Genomic DNA, 13,196 nt, shown 5'->3' on the forward strand with positions numbered 1-13,196 from the left:
ATGGTTCCCTTTGGCTTGTGGGATACCCAGGGACTTGTAGCTTCCCTGTATATTTGCCTTCTGGCAACTCCACCCTTTTAGTGTGCATCACCTTCCCTCTCTTTGCAACCATTTAGCCACTCTTTTCTTGTCCAAATGACATCCCAACATTTTCTCTGTAGATCCTGGTGAGATGGATGATATCTTGCTCACTCCTGGCATACAACTCAATCTCATCCATGTCCAGGAAGTGGTTGATAGTCACTGAATCTACACTCAACAAAAATATAAACGCAACACCTTTGTTACTGCTCCCATTCCCCATGGGATGGACGTAGAGACCTAAAATTCATTCCAGATACACAATATAACCATCCCTCCCAAACAGTGGTCACAAATCAGTCCAAATGTGTGGTAGTGGGCACATCTGCCATATTGAGATAATCCATCCCACCTCACAGGTGTGCCACATCAGGATGCTGATCTGACATCATGAGTAGTGCACAGGTGTACCTCAGACTGCCCACAACAAAAGGCCACCCTGGAATGTGCAGTTTTTTGCACTATTGGGGGTCTGGGGACCCAGAACCGGTCAGTATCTGGTGTGACCACCATTTGCCTCATGCAGTGCAACACATTGTCGCATGGAGTCTATCAGATTGTCAATTGTGGCCTGTGGAATGTTGGTCCACTCCACTTCAATGGCTGTGCGAGGTTGTTGGATATTCGTGGGAACTGGTACACGCTGTCGTATACGCCGGTCAAGCACATCCCGAACATGCTCAATGGGTGACATGTCCGGTGAGTATGCTGGCCATGCAAGAACTGGGACATTCTCAGCTGCCATCTGCCCTGAATAATGTGAACCATGATTCATCCGTGAAGCGCACACCTCTCCAACGTGCCAGACGCCATCGAATGTGAGCATTTGCCCACACAAGTCTGTTACGGCGACGAGCTGGAGTCAGGTCAAGACCCCGATGAGGACGACGGGCATGCAGTTGAGCGTCCCTGAGACGGTTTCTGACAGTTTGTGCAGAAATTGTTTGGTTGTGCAAACCAATTGTTCCAGCAGCTGTCTGGGTGGCTGGTCTCAGACGATCTTGGAGGTGAACCTGCTGGATGTGGAGGTCCTGGGCTGGTGTGGTTACACGAGGTCTGCGGTTGTGAGGCCGGTTGGATGTGCTGCCATATTCTCTGAAACGCCTGTGGAGACGGCTTATGGTTGAGAAATGAACATTCAATGCACGGGCGACAGATCTGGTTGACATTCCTGCTGTCAGCATGCCAATTGCACGGTCCCTCATTGCTTGTGGCATCTGTGGCATTTTGCTGTGAGACAAAACTGCACATTCCAGGGTGGCCTTTTGTTGTGGGCAGTCTGAGGTACACCTGTGCACTACTCATGATGTCAGATCAGCATCCTGATGTGGCACACCTGTGAGGTGGGATGGATTATCTCAATATAGCAGATGTGCCCACTACCACACATTTGGACTGATTTTGTGACCACTGTTTGGGAGGGATGGTTATATTGTGTATCTGGAATGAATTTTAGGTCTCTACGTCCATCCCATGGGGAATGGGAGCAGTAACAAAGGTGTTGCGTTTATATTTTTGTTGAGTATATCCATAAACACCCTTAGCAATGAGCGGGCTTTGGGGTTGATGCCTAATCAGAATAGCATAGGGACATATTGCGCATGTTGGCATATTCCACATTTGATGGTGACTTGTGCAGTAGCCTTGGAGTTAGCCTCTAGTTTTGTCTTCTACAATACCGTTTAGTTGTTGATGAATATTATCAATGCACATACTTAATCATATTTCTCCCATACTGGTTTCTCTTCATTGGCTCACATTACATCAAGAACTAAAATTCAAAATCTTTCTGATCACATATAAGATCTTTAATAATCTTGTCACGGCCCAGCGGCACGAGATAACAGAGATGGACACAAGTGCAGAAACCAAACCGGAAGCGAGACTGTAAGTGAACAGAAGGCTTATTCCCCCCCCCACAGTTAAACACCAGCAAAACAACACGACGCCACCACACTAGAGGCGCGCAGAAAAACTAAGTTAACTAAGGGTGACCTAGACAACTCTAGGGTGCAGCTGAACAACTGAGGCAGTGGAGAGGTGGAAACTGGGCTATGAAGTGGCCGGGGCACTGTAATGAGAGGAGAGCACAGTCAACGGGATCCAGCAGACAATCGGCGATCCTCCACAGTCAAACTGAGTTGCCTTACTTGGTTTCAGGTGAAGGGGACAGGTGGGGCGGAAGGCCCGGATGCGGTCGAGGCGTGGGGAGGCATTCAAGTGAGTGGCGGGCCAGTTGGCAACGTCGTACCAGCAGCAGGTGGCCCAGGTCCAGGAAGGCGGGGATGAGGGAGGCGAGACCTCCACTCCAGGAGCTACCTCTGAGGACAAGAAAAACAGGTAAGTCGTCACACGGGTTCTGGACAAAGCAATCACACTCCACTTGACTAACATGGGGATAGCAGATACTCAGACGATGAACGGTTGAGTGCGCAGGTCTTATATGCTGCCGGAATAATTGCCCACAGGTGGTCAGCCAGGGAGGAGCAACCAATCTCTGCCTAAAGGAGGAGGAGCCGCTGTTGGAGACCTGCAGGTACCTACCCAGACCATGACAAATCTGAACCCATCTTATCTTAAAGGCCTCATGGTACCATATCATAGAATGGGAGTGGGTGACCTTGACATCCACCCTTAAAAGGCCTGTGCTGCTGGGGGGTTCCTGAGATGCACTATTTCTTTTCCTCATCTTTTTTTGACTGACTGTTTATACACAACTTTGCATTTAATCATTGGTTATTATTAATCTCTGGCTTGCTTCTACAGTCTGGTTTTGTCTATTGTTCCTCTGCTCACCTCCAGCCAGTCGCAGCAGATGGCTGACCTTCCCTTCTGTCTGAGGATTTTTTCCTGTTAAAAGGGAGTTTTTCCTTCCCACTTCCCACTAATGGTGTATCACTTCAGCCTAGTGAAAGAACTACTGCTTCGAAGATGCCTACCTGTTCATCAGAGGTTTCACGCTTGAGCTTGTTGGAGGCATTTGCTGTCTCTGCACATCTCACCGCCTGCAGAGACTGCTCCCCAACTGCAGCAATCGATACTGTCTCTCCACATTCCTCCACAAATGTGAATGAAATTGGTGTTCGCTCGCTCTGCGGTAGAGTATCACTTCCTGTTCCTGCTCAAACACAGTGGTGTTTCTGAGTAGCTTATTTGCTTAGCAATTTAATTAACAACTTTTAAATACATTCTTCTTTCATAGTATAATCTTCACGTGCTTTATCCGAAGCACACTTTCTGTGTACTCACTACCTAATTTATAGCCAAAGTATTCACTCACTGTCTCTGTACTGTTTCGCTAGCTTAGCTTAGCTCGTAGCCGACTCATTAGCACCATGGCTACTTCACCTGTCCCTCCTGCACTTTCTTGCTCATTGTGTCAGATGTTTAGTTACTCCTCGGCCTCCTTTAGCAGTAATGATATCTGTAACAAAAGTAGCATATTTGCAGCTCTAGAGGCCAGGATTACTCAATTGGAGACTCGGCTTCGCACCCTTCATTCACCCGTAGCTAGCCAGGCCCCTGTAGCTGGTGCAGCCGAAGATAGCGTAGGCCCCGCTAGCTATTCCCCGGCAGACCCCAAGCAGCTGGGGAAAGAGGGCGGCTGGGTGACGGTGAGGAGGAAGCGTAGTCCTAAACAGAAGCCCCAGGTACACCACCAACCCGTTCATGTGTCTAACCGTTTTTCCCCACTCGGCGAGGGTCAAACTCTGGTAATTGGTGATTCTGTTCTCAGACATGTGAAGCTAGAGACACCGGCAACCATAGTCAATTGTCTTCCAGGGGCCAGAGCAGGCGACATTGAAGGAAATTTAAAACTGCTGGCTAAGGGTAAACGTAAATTCAGTAAAATTATAATTCACGTCGGCAGTAATGACACCCGGTTACGCCAATCGGAGGTCACTAAAATCAATATTGAATCGGTGTACAACTTTGCTAAAACAATGTCGGACTCTGTAGTTTTCTCTGGTCCCCTCCCCAATCAGACCAGGAGTGACATGTTTAGCCGCATGTTCTCCTTAAATTGCTGGCTGTCTGAGTGGTGTCCCAGAAACGATGTGGGCTTCATAGATAATTGGCAAACCTTCTGGAGGAAACCTGGTCTTGTTAGGAGAGACGGCATCCATCCCACTTTGGATGGAGCAGCTCTCATTTCTAGAAATATGGACAAATTTATTAAACCCCCCAAAATATGACTATCCAGAGTTGGGACCAGGAAGCAGAGTTGCAGTCTTACACGCCTCTCTGCAGCTTCTCTCCTCCTGCTACCCCCCCAAAAACCCATCTCCATAGAGACTGTCAGCTTCCAAAAAGACAAAAAACAAACTAAAAACCAGCAACAAACAACTTAAACATAAACAATTACAAAGAAAGAACAATAAAGTATCCACACCTGAACCAAAGAGTAAAACAGTGAAATTGTGGATTATTAAATATTAGGTCTCTCTCCTCCAAGTCTCTGTTGGTACATGACTTAATAATTGATCAACAAATTGATTTACTCTGCCTTACAGAAACCTGGTTGCAGCAGGATGATTATGTTAGTTTAAATGAATCAACACCCCCGAGTCATTCTAACTACCAGAAATCTCGAAGCACAGGCCGAGGGGGCGGTGTGGCAGCAATTTTTCACACCAGCCTATTAATTAATGAAAGACCAAGACAGACTTTTAATTCATTTGAAAGCCTGATGCTTAACATTGTCCACCCCAGCTGTGAAACTCAGAAACCAGTATTACTTGTTATCATCTATCGTCCACCTGGGCCTTACACAGAGTTTCTGTCTGATTTCTCAGACTTTATATCTAATTTAGTTCTGAGCTCAGATAAAATAATTATTGTGGGTGATTTTAACATCCATGTAGATGCTAAAAATGACAGCCTCAACATGGCATTTAGTCTGTTATTAGACTCAATTGGTTTCTCTCAGAATATAAAAGAACCCACCCACCACTTTAATCACACTCTAGATCTTGTTTTAACATATGGCATAGAAACTGAACATTTAACAGTGTTTCCTGAAAATCCTCTCCTGTCTGATCATTTCCTGATAACATTTACATTTACAATAATTGATTACACAGCGGTGGAGAGTAGACTTTATCAAAGTAGATGTCTTTCTGAAAGCGCTGTAACTAAGTTTAAGAATATAATCCACCCACTGTTATCATCTTCAATGCCCTGTACCAACACAGAGCAGAACAGCTATCTGAACGCTACCCCAACAGAGGTCGATTATCTTGTTAATAATTTCACCTCCTCACTACGTACGACTCTGGATACTGTAGCTCCAGTGAAAACTAAGGTCTCTAATCAGAAGTACCTGACTCCGTGGTATAATTCTCAAACACGTACCCTAAAGCAGATGACTCGTAATCTGGAGAGGAAATGGCGTGTTACAAATTTAGAGGATCATCATTTAGCCTGGAGAAATAGTTTGCTGCTTTATAAGAAAGCCCTCCGCAAAGCCAGAACATCTTACTATTCATCACTGATTGAAGAAAATAAGAACAACCCCAGGTTTCTCTTCAGCACTGTAGCCAGGCTGACAAAAAGTCAGAGCTCTTTTGAGCCAACCATCCCTTTAACGTTAACTAGTAATGACTTCATGAACTTCTTCACAAATAAAATTTTTATCATTAGAGAAAAAATTACCAGTAATCATCCCACAGATGTAATATTATCTACAGCTACTCTTAGTACCATTGATGTTAAGTTAGACTCTTTTTCTCCAATTTATCTTTCTGAGTTAACTTCAATAATTACTTCCTCCAAACCATCAACGTGTCTTTTAGACCCCATTCCTACAAAACTGCTCAAAGAAGTCCTGCCATTAATTAATTCTTCGATCTTAGGTTGATCATTTGATCATCATTTATCTCTAATAATCGGCTATGTACCACAGGCCTTCAAGCTGGCTGTAGTTAAACCTTTACTCAAAAAGCCATCTCTAGACCCAGCAGTCTTAGCTAATTATAGGCCAATCTCCAACCTTCCTTTCGTATCAAAAATCCTTGAAAGAGTAGTTGTCAAACAGCTAACAGATCATCTGCAGAGCAATGGTTTATTTGAAGAGTTTCAGTCAGGTTTCAGAGCTCATCACAGCACAGAAACAGCTTTAGTGAAGGTTACAAATGATCTTCTTATGGCCTCTGACAGTGGTCTCATCTCTGTGCTTGTCCTGCTAGACCTTACTGCAGCATTCGATACTGTTGACCATAATATCCTATTCATTTCATTTTTCATTCATTTCATTTATTTGTTCATTTTCAGGCACAACAAATACCTATATTGAACATAAAATGCACAAAACAAAAAACAAAAATTGCCTGAAAAAGAAGTGGGACGAAGAAAACTTATTAAATCCCACCCCTATATTCACTCATCAACAAAAAAAACAATAAACTTCCCGCAGCTACGCCCATCATTGCATACAGACCCATCAACAGCCCCGGGCACATACAAGCATCTAAACGGCAGCTCGCAAACAACAATTAGAGCCTTCATAACTGAATACAGAATATGTAAATTATAAATTGCATTACCACAGGTAACTACAAGTAACAAGCACACATACATATACATACATATATATCTACACACACATGTACATATATGTACATACATACGCACACTTTTTTTTTTTTTTTGAATCCATACCAGCAATGGTAAGAGAACAGACATTACAGAGCACACTAAAAACCATCATTGAGTATACTGTGACCAGACCAACTGTTTGTAGAGGAATTTAAATCTATGAATATTTTTGCATTGTGTCAATTGTAAACTCAGACTGTTCCAGATTTTCACACCACATACAGACACACAAAAACCTTTACGGGTTGTTCGAGTTCTGGGTAATTTGAATTCTCCAAAGCCTCTCACATTATAAACCTTTTCTCGAATTTCAAATCTAGTTTGTAAATTTGCCGGTAAAAGTTTAGTAAAAGCTTTATACAAAATTATGGATGTATTGTAATTAACCAGATCCTGGAATTTAAGTAACTTTGCCTGAAGAAAGAATTTGTGAGTATGATCTAGATAACCAGCCTTGTGAATAATACGCAGTGCTCGTTTCTGTACTGTGACTAATGGATTAGTTGTATTTTTATATGTATTTCCCCACACTTCCACACAATATGTAAGATATGGAAGAACCAGGGTACAGTACAGAGTACAAAGTGCATCTTTATCAAGGAATTGTTTCACTTTGTTCAAAACTGCGAGGCTTCTGGAAATTTTGGTTTTTATGTGTCTGACGTTATTAGAGCGATTAGAACATGCTGTAGGTATTACAGGTACTGCACTGCAGTAGTTTGTATCATATCTATCTAATAGACTCCAATTTGTGCATGTAAATGGAGAGTCCTCTTCACACACTGAGGTTAATTATGGAGTTCCACAGGGTTCAGTGCTAGGACCAATTCTGTTTACATTATACATGCTTCCCTTAGGCAGCATCATTAGAAGACATAGCATACATTTTCACTGCTATGCTGATGACACCCAGCTCTATCTGTCCATGTAGCCAGATAACACACACCAATTAGTTAAACTGCATGAATGTCTTAAAGACATAAAGACCTGGATGGCCGCTAACTTTCTGCTTCTTAATTCAGATAAAACTGAGGTTATTGTACTCGGCCCTGAAAATCTTAGAAATATGGTATCTAACCAGATTCTTACCCTGGATGGCATTACCTTGGCCTCCAGTAACGCTGTGAGGAACCTTGGAGTCATTTTTGACCAGGACATGTCCTTCAACGCACATATTAAACAAATATGTAAGACTGCTTTCTTCCATTTGCGCAACATCTCTAAAATTAGAAATATCCTGTCTCAGAGTGACGCTGAAAAACTAGTTCATGCATTTATTACTTCCAGGCTGGACTACTGTAATTCATTCTTATCAGGATGTCCAAAAAACTCACTGAAAAGCCTTCAGCTAATCCAAAATGCTGCAGCAAGAGTACTGACAGGGACTAGAAAGAGAGAGCATATTTCTCCTGTTTTGGCTTCCCTTCATTGGCTTCCTGTTAAGTCCAGAATTGAATTCAAAATCCTGCTCCTCACATACAAGGTCTTAAATAATCAGGCCCCATCTTATCTTAATGACCTTGTAGTACTATATCACCCTATTAGAGCACTTCGCTCTCGCACTGCAGGCCTGCTTGTTGTTCCTAGAGTATTTAAAAGTAGAATGGGAGGGAGAGCCTTCAGTTTTCAGGCCCCTCTTCTGTGGAACCAGCTTCCAGTTTGGATTCGGGAGACAGACACTATCTCTACTTTTAAGATTAGACTTAAAACTTTCCTTTTTGCTAAAGCATATAGTTAGGGCTGGACCAGGTGACCCTGAATCCTCCCTTAGTTATGCTGCAATAGACGTAGGCTGCCGGGGGATTCCCATGATGCATTGAGTTTTTCCTTTCCAGTCACCTTTCTCACTCACTATGTATTAACAGACCTCTCTGCATTGAATCATATCTGTTATTAACCTCTGTCTCTCTTCCACAGCATGTCTTTTATCCTGTCTTCCTTCTCTCACCCCAACCGGTCGCAGCAGATGGCCGCCCCTCCCTGAGCCTGGTTCTGCCGGAGGTTTCTTCCTGTTAAAAGGGAGTTTTTCCTTCCCACTGTCGCCAAAGTGCTTGCTCATAGAGGGTCATATGATTGTTGGGTTTTTCTCTGTATCTATGAAGCGCCTTGAGGCGACTTTTGTTGTGATTTGGCGCTATATAAATACAATTGAATTGAATTGAATTGAATTGAACTTGGGCCCAACTTCAACTTTAACCCAGCTTTACTTTGTTTATTGAAAGGTTCCAGCAATAAAGATGACTTTTGAGTTTAGTTCTGCATCCAAGTCCTGCATTAGGGCCCATACACTGCCTGCCACACAGAGTCATTGTGACAAGTAGTGCAACAGCATTGCTACATAGAGCAAGAGTCCAGGTTTTAAACTGTTCTGGCAGTTCAGACCTCTCACTTTGTAACATATTGGCACAGTATAAATTTTGAATTATTGAAAAATGCTGAACATTTAAAAACCTATATCAAACAACAAAGGAAAAAAGCAACATGTGAAACTACCTCCCACCACCCACCCAGCTCACCCCCACTGATAACACACACACACACACACACACACACACACACACACACACACACACACACACACACACACACACACACACACACACACACACACACACCAGCTATCAAACCAGAGTAGCTATTGGTTTGATAAATATAAACGCTGAGGGAGTCAGCTAGAACTTCATCATCTGGGGTACTCCAGTTTGCATAACAGAATCATGATGTGCAGTACTGCTGTCTGCATTATCACAGCTTAGGCAATATAAGACTCTAAGATTTTTTGCCAATGGATCTTTTCAACTCTGCACTTGGAAAAAATATCACTTTTTTGCGTCCTGCATTTTTCATTATAAGTGGATTTATTGGCATTCCTAATATAAAATATTATTATGCCTTTCTGTTTTTTGTTTATATTATTTCTGTCCTGGCAAACACAGCTGTCATGGCCACAATATATTTGGATCACAATCTAAGAACACCGAAATATATTGCAGTTTTCAATCTTGCATTGGTTGATCTGTTAGGTAACTCTGCCATGGTGCCAAAGGTTCTCGATATCTTTTTGTTTAATCACCCTCACATTTCCTATAATGACTGCTTGACATTCCTGTTTTTCTGCTATGTATTCCTTTCGATGCAAGCTCTAAATCTGGTTGCACTGTCATATGACAGAGTTATGGCGATCGTTTACCCACTGCATTATCAACTGAAGGTGACTCAAAAGTTCATGCTCTGTTTAATTGCCTCTTTCTGGGTGTTTGTCATTATTGTTGTACTTATTGCAACTGGCCTTCTTACAAGGCTTTCCCTCTGTGAGTCAGTCGTTATTAAAAGCTTTTTTTGTGACCATGGTCAGATATACCGGCTTGCATGCAATGATTATACACCCAGCGATATAACTGCTTGGATTTTGCCAGCTCTTATTCTTTGGCTTCCTCTTTTGTTTGTTTTGTTGAGTTATCTGAGTATAGGCTATGCTTTAGCTAAGGTAGCCACAGTTCGAGAAAGAATGAAGGGCTTTAAAACCTGCACAGCTCATCTTTCATTAGTGGCAATCTATTTCCTCCCAATATTAATCACATTTATTCTACGTGCAAACATAGAGCCACATGCCAGAATCATAAACCTGTCTCTGACATCAGTCTTTCCTCCAATGCTGAACCCTATCATATATGTTCTTCAGACACGAGAAATCAAAGAATCTCTGAAGAAGTTCTTAAAAATCACAACACACTACAAAAATAGAAAAGTCAAATTTAAAAAGTAAGAATAAATTTGGCATAAATATTTTTACCCCTTTGTTTATTTAAGGAATGCATATAAAATAAAATAAAAATGTTCAAGTATGTTTAAGTACTTCCAAATAGAACCCAAATTACAAATGTCACACTTCACGGGGCAGTGTGTGATTGATTTGAAAACACATCCTGTAGCAAAGATTTGTGATTTGTAATTTTTTAATCAACTGTAATTGTTACTGTTAGGACCAACACAGAGAGACATACAGATACTTATTCACAACTATGGGTCAGTTTATGAACGTGAAAGCTTAGGAGTTTATCATAAATAAAATAAAATAAAATAAAATAAAGCCTGTTGACAAGTCATGCACAAACAGGGAAAGCATGGAAAGGTGAAAGATTAGATTCAAAGTAGGGACCTTTATGCTGTGAGGTGATAGTGATAACTAATCACATTTATCTTTAGCCAAATGTAAGGGTTGCCTTTCTGAGAAATATGCATTGCAGCATGACATATGCTTGTTTTTGTTTTTTTTTTCAAAGTGAGATTCAGTAAAGCTACTATATAACTACAGAAATACATTTTAATGACTGTTTAAATAGATAATTTTCTGCTATGAGAATATGTCAGGAAGCCTTCCAACTTCTCTTTCTTCCAGATTCTATGTGGATATGGGCCGCCTTTGATTAGTGTTTCAAAGAATGTCCAACCAAAATGTAAATATAATGTAAAGGACTGACTAAACTGGTAGAAACCCAGAAATGTTATTTTTTGTGGCTGAATCATTGTGTAGTGACCCGATTGAGTAAATTCTACTTATAACAATATAATCACATGGTTTGATTACAGAGGGAACACAGGGCTAATAAAAGTGAAAGACCATGTGGTTAAGTTGAGACTATGAGTCGTATTCTTTATATTTATGAGAAAATTCATATTCACTCACTAATAAATTAAAAAACATTGGTGAAAAAAAGTTTAAAAAGCACAGGAGGAATCAGCAGTACTGAACAGGCCAATTGCTATCCGGTAATCAGATTACAATGTAGGGTTTCTGAGTGATTTGCCGTTAGTAGTAACAAACCACCCAAAGTGTAAACTCAAAGTGTAGACTCTACACACTGGGTACTCTTCAAGGGGTATAAAAGAAAATCTCACCAGTCTGTACAAGAGCGAGGTCTAACCAAGTGTGTTAGCTCACATACTGTAATATGTAATTTGCTGGTAATAGAATCACAGTCAGTCTTTCAGTAACAAAGGACAACAATGTTTCATGTCTCATAATAACAATATAACATTTTATAATTGGTGGTGAAAAGTGAGACTATTTAAAATGTAATGTATAAAAATCCTAAAAATAATGTGTGAACATTTTATTGTGAGCACAATTGTGCTGGAGTAATACACTTACAAGTAGAAAATATTTTAAATCTAATTTCCAGTGTTTATAACGATGACCAGGAAGCAGGGTTGGAGGCAGTGACTCAGCGGAGGGTGGCCTCCAATTCCTGGTTGAGGCGTTCTGTCTGACCGTTAGTCTGAGGATGGTGTCCTGAGCTCAAACAGGGTTTTGTTCCTAAGGATGTACAAAACGCCCTCCAGACCTGCGACGTGAATTGCGGTCCTCTGTCAGAGACGATCTCAGTGGGTATCCCGTGCAGCCTAAAAACATGGTCAACTAGCAGATTAGCAGTTTCAGTGGATGTGTTTGTCGAGGGCAATGAAGTGAGCTGCCTTGGAAAATCTGTCAATCACAGTGAGGATTGCGGTCTTGCCAGAAGAAACCGGTAGAACAGTAACAAAATCCAAAGAAATATGCAACCAGGGATGCCGTGGAATGGAGAGAGGCTGCAACAACCAAGCCGGGCATTGCGTGTTAGATTTGCGGTTTCACGTTGCGGGACCCTGGGCGGTAAGAGATCGAGAAGTTAAACCTACTGAAAAACATGGACCAGCGAGCTTGACGTGAATTCAGTCTCTTGGCTGTACGAAGGTAAGTCAAGTTTTTGTGATCAGTCCACACTATGAATGGGTGTTCCGCTCCCTCGAGATAGTGCCGCCACTCCTCTAAGGCCAGTTTCATGGCCAACAGTTCCCTTTCACCCACATCGTAATTCCGCTCAGCGGTGATAAGCGACAGGGAAAAAAAGGCGCACGGGTGAAGTTTGGACGCCGTGCCAGAGCACTGTGACAATACCGCTCCTACCCCGACGTCAGACGCATCCACCTCAACTATAAATGGCTTCTTGGGGTCGGGGTGAATTAAAATCGGCGCTGAGGTAAATAGTTCCTTTAACTTGGAGAAAGCAGCTCCTGCTTCCGGACCCTAAATGAAAGGGAGCTTTGAAGATGTTAGCTGGGTCAGCAGTGCTGCTACTTGGCTGTAGTTTCTGATGAAGCGGCGGTAAAAGTTTGCGAAGCCCAAGAAACGCTACAGAAGACTCCGGGACGTTGGAATGGGCCATTGCACGACTGCCTGTATTTTAGCCGGGTCTGTCTTCACCTGCCCCCCCAAGGATGTAGCCCAGGAACGAGACGGAAAGGGAGTGGAATTCACATTTCTCCGCCTTAACGTACAGTTTATTCTCCAGCAACCGTTGTCACACGGCTCGGACATGCGTTTGGTGCTCCTCCAGGTTTTTGGAAAAAATCAGGATGTCGTCGAGATAAACGAAGACAAAACGGTCGAGGAAATCTCGCAGTACATCATTCACCAGATTTTGGAAAACCGCTGGGGCATTTGTGAGACCGAAAGGCATCACTAGATATTCAAAGTG

General features: G+C 42.3%; 1 protein-coding gene across 1 annotated transcript; it reads left to right on the top strand.

Annotated features, from left to right (window-relative positions):
• The first annotated feature begins 9,463 nt into the window (after positions 1-9,463).
• Positions 9,464-13,184, top strand: LOC113030945 (olfactory receptor 1500-like). The gene is made up of 3 exons (XM_026182748.2): positions 9,464-10,400; positions 12,860-12,897; positions 13,056-13,184. The coding sequence occupies exons 1-3, from the start codon at positions 9,464-9,466 to the stop codon at positions 13,182-13,184; spliced, it is 1,104 nt and encodes a 367-aa protein (XP_026038533.2).
• Positions 13,185-13,196: the final 12 nt, after the last annotated feature.

The sequence above is a fragment of the Astatotilapia calliptera genome, chromosome 10, assembly GCF_964374335.1.
Source record: "Astatotilapia calliptera chromosome 10, fAstCal68.1, whole genome shotgun sequence".
NCBI classification, from domain to species: domain Eukaryota; kingdom Metazoa; phylum Chordata; class Actinopteri; order Cichliformes; family Cichlidae; genus Astatotilapia; species Astatotilapia calliptera.

What these genes read in the sequence shown, in the direction of transcription:
- LOC113030945 (XM_026182748.2), top strand. Translation starts at nt 9,464, where the DNA reads ATGGATCTTTTCAACTCTGCACTTGGAAAAAATATCACTTTTTTGCGT. An exon ending in TCTGAAGAAGTTCTTAAAAA is followed by an intron (nt 10,401 to 12,859) that starts TCACAACACACT and finishes ACGCTACAGAAG; the next exon opens with ACTCCGGGACGTTGGAATGG. An exon ending in GGGCCATTGCACGACTGCCT is followed by an intron (nt 12,898 to 13,055) that starts GTATTTTAGCCG and finishes GTGCTCCTCCAG; the next exon opens with GTTTTTGGAAAAAATCAGGA.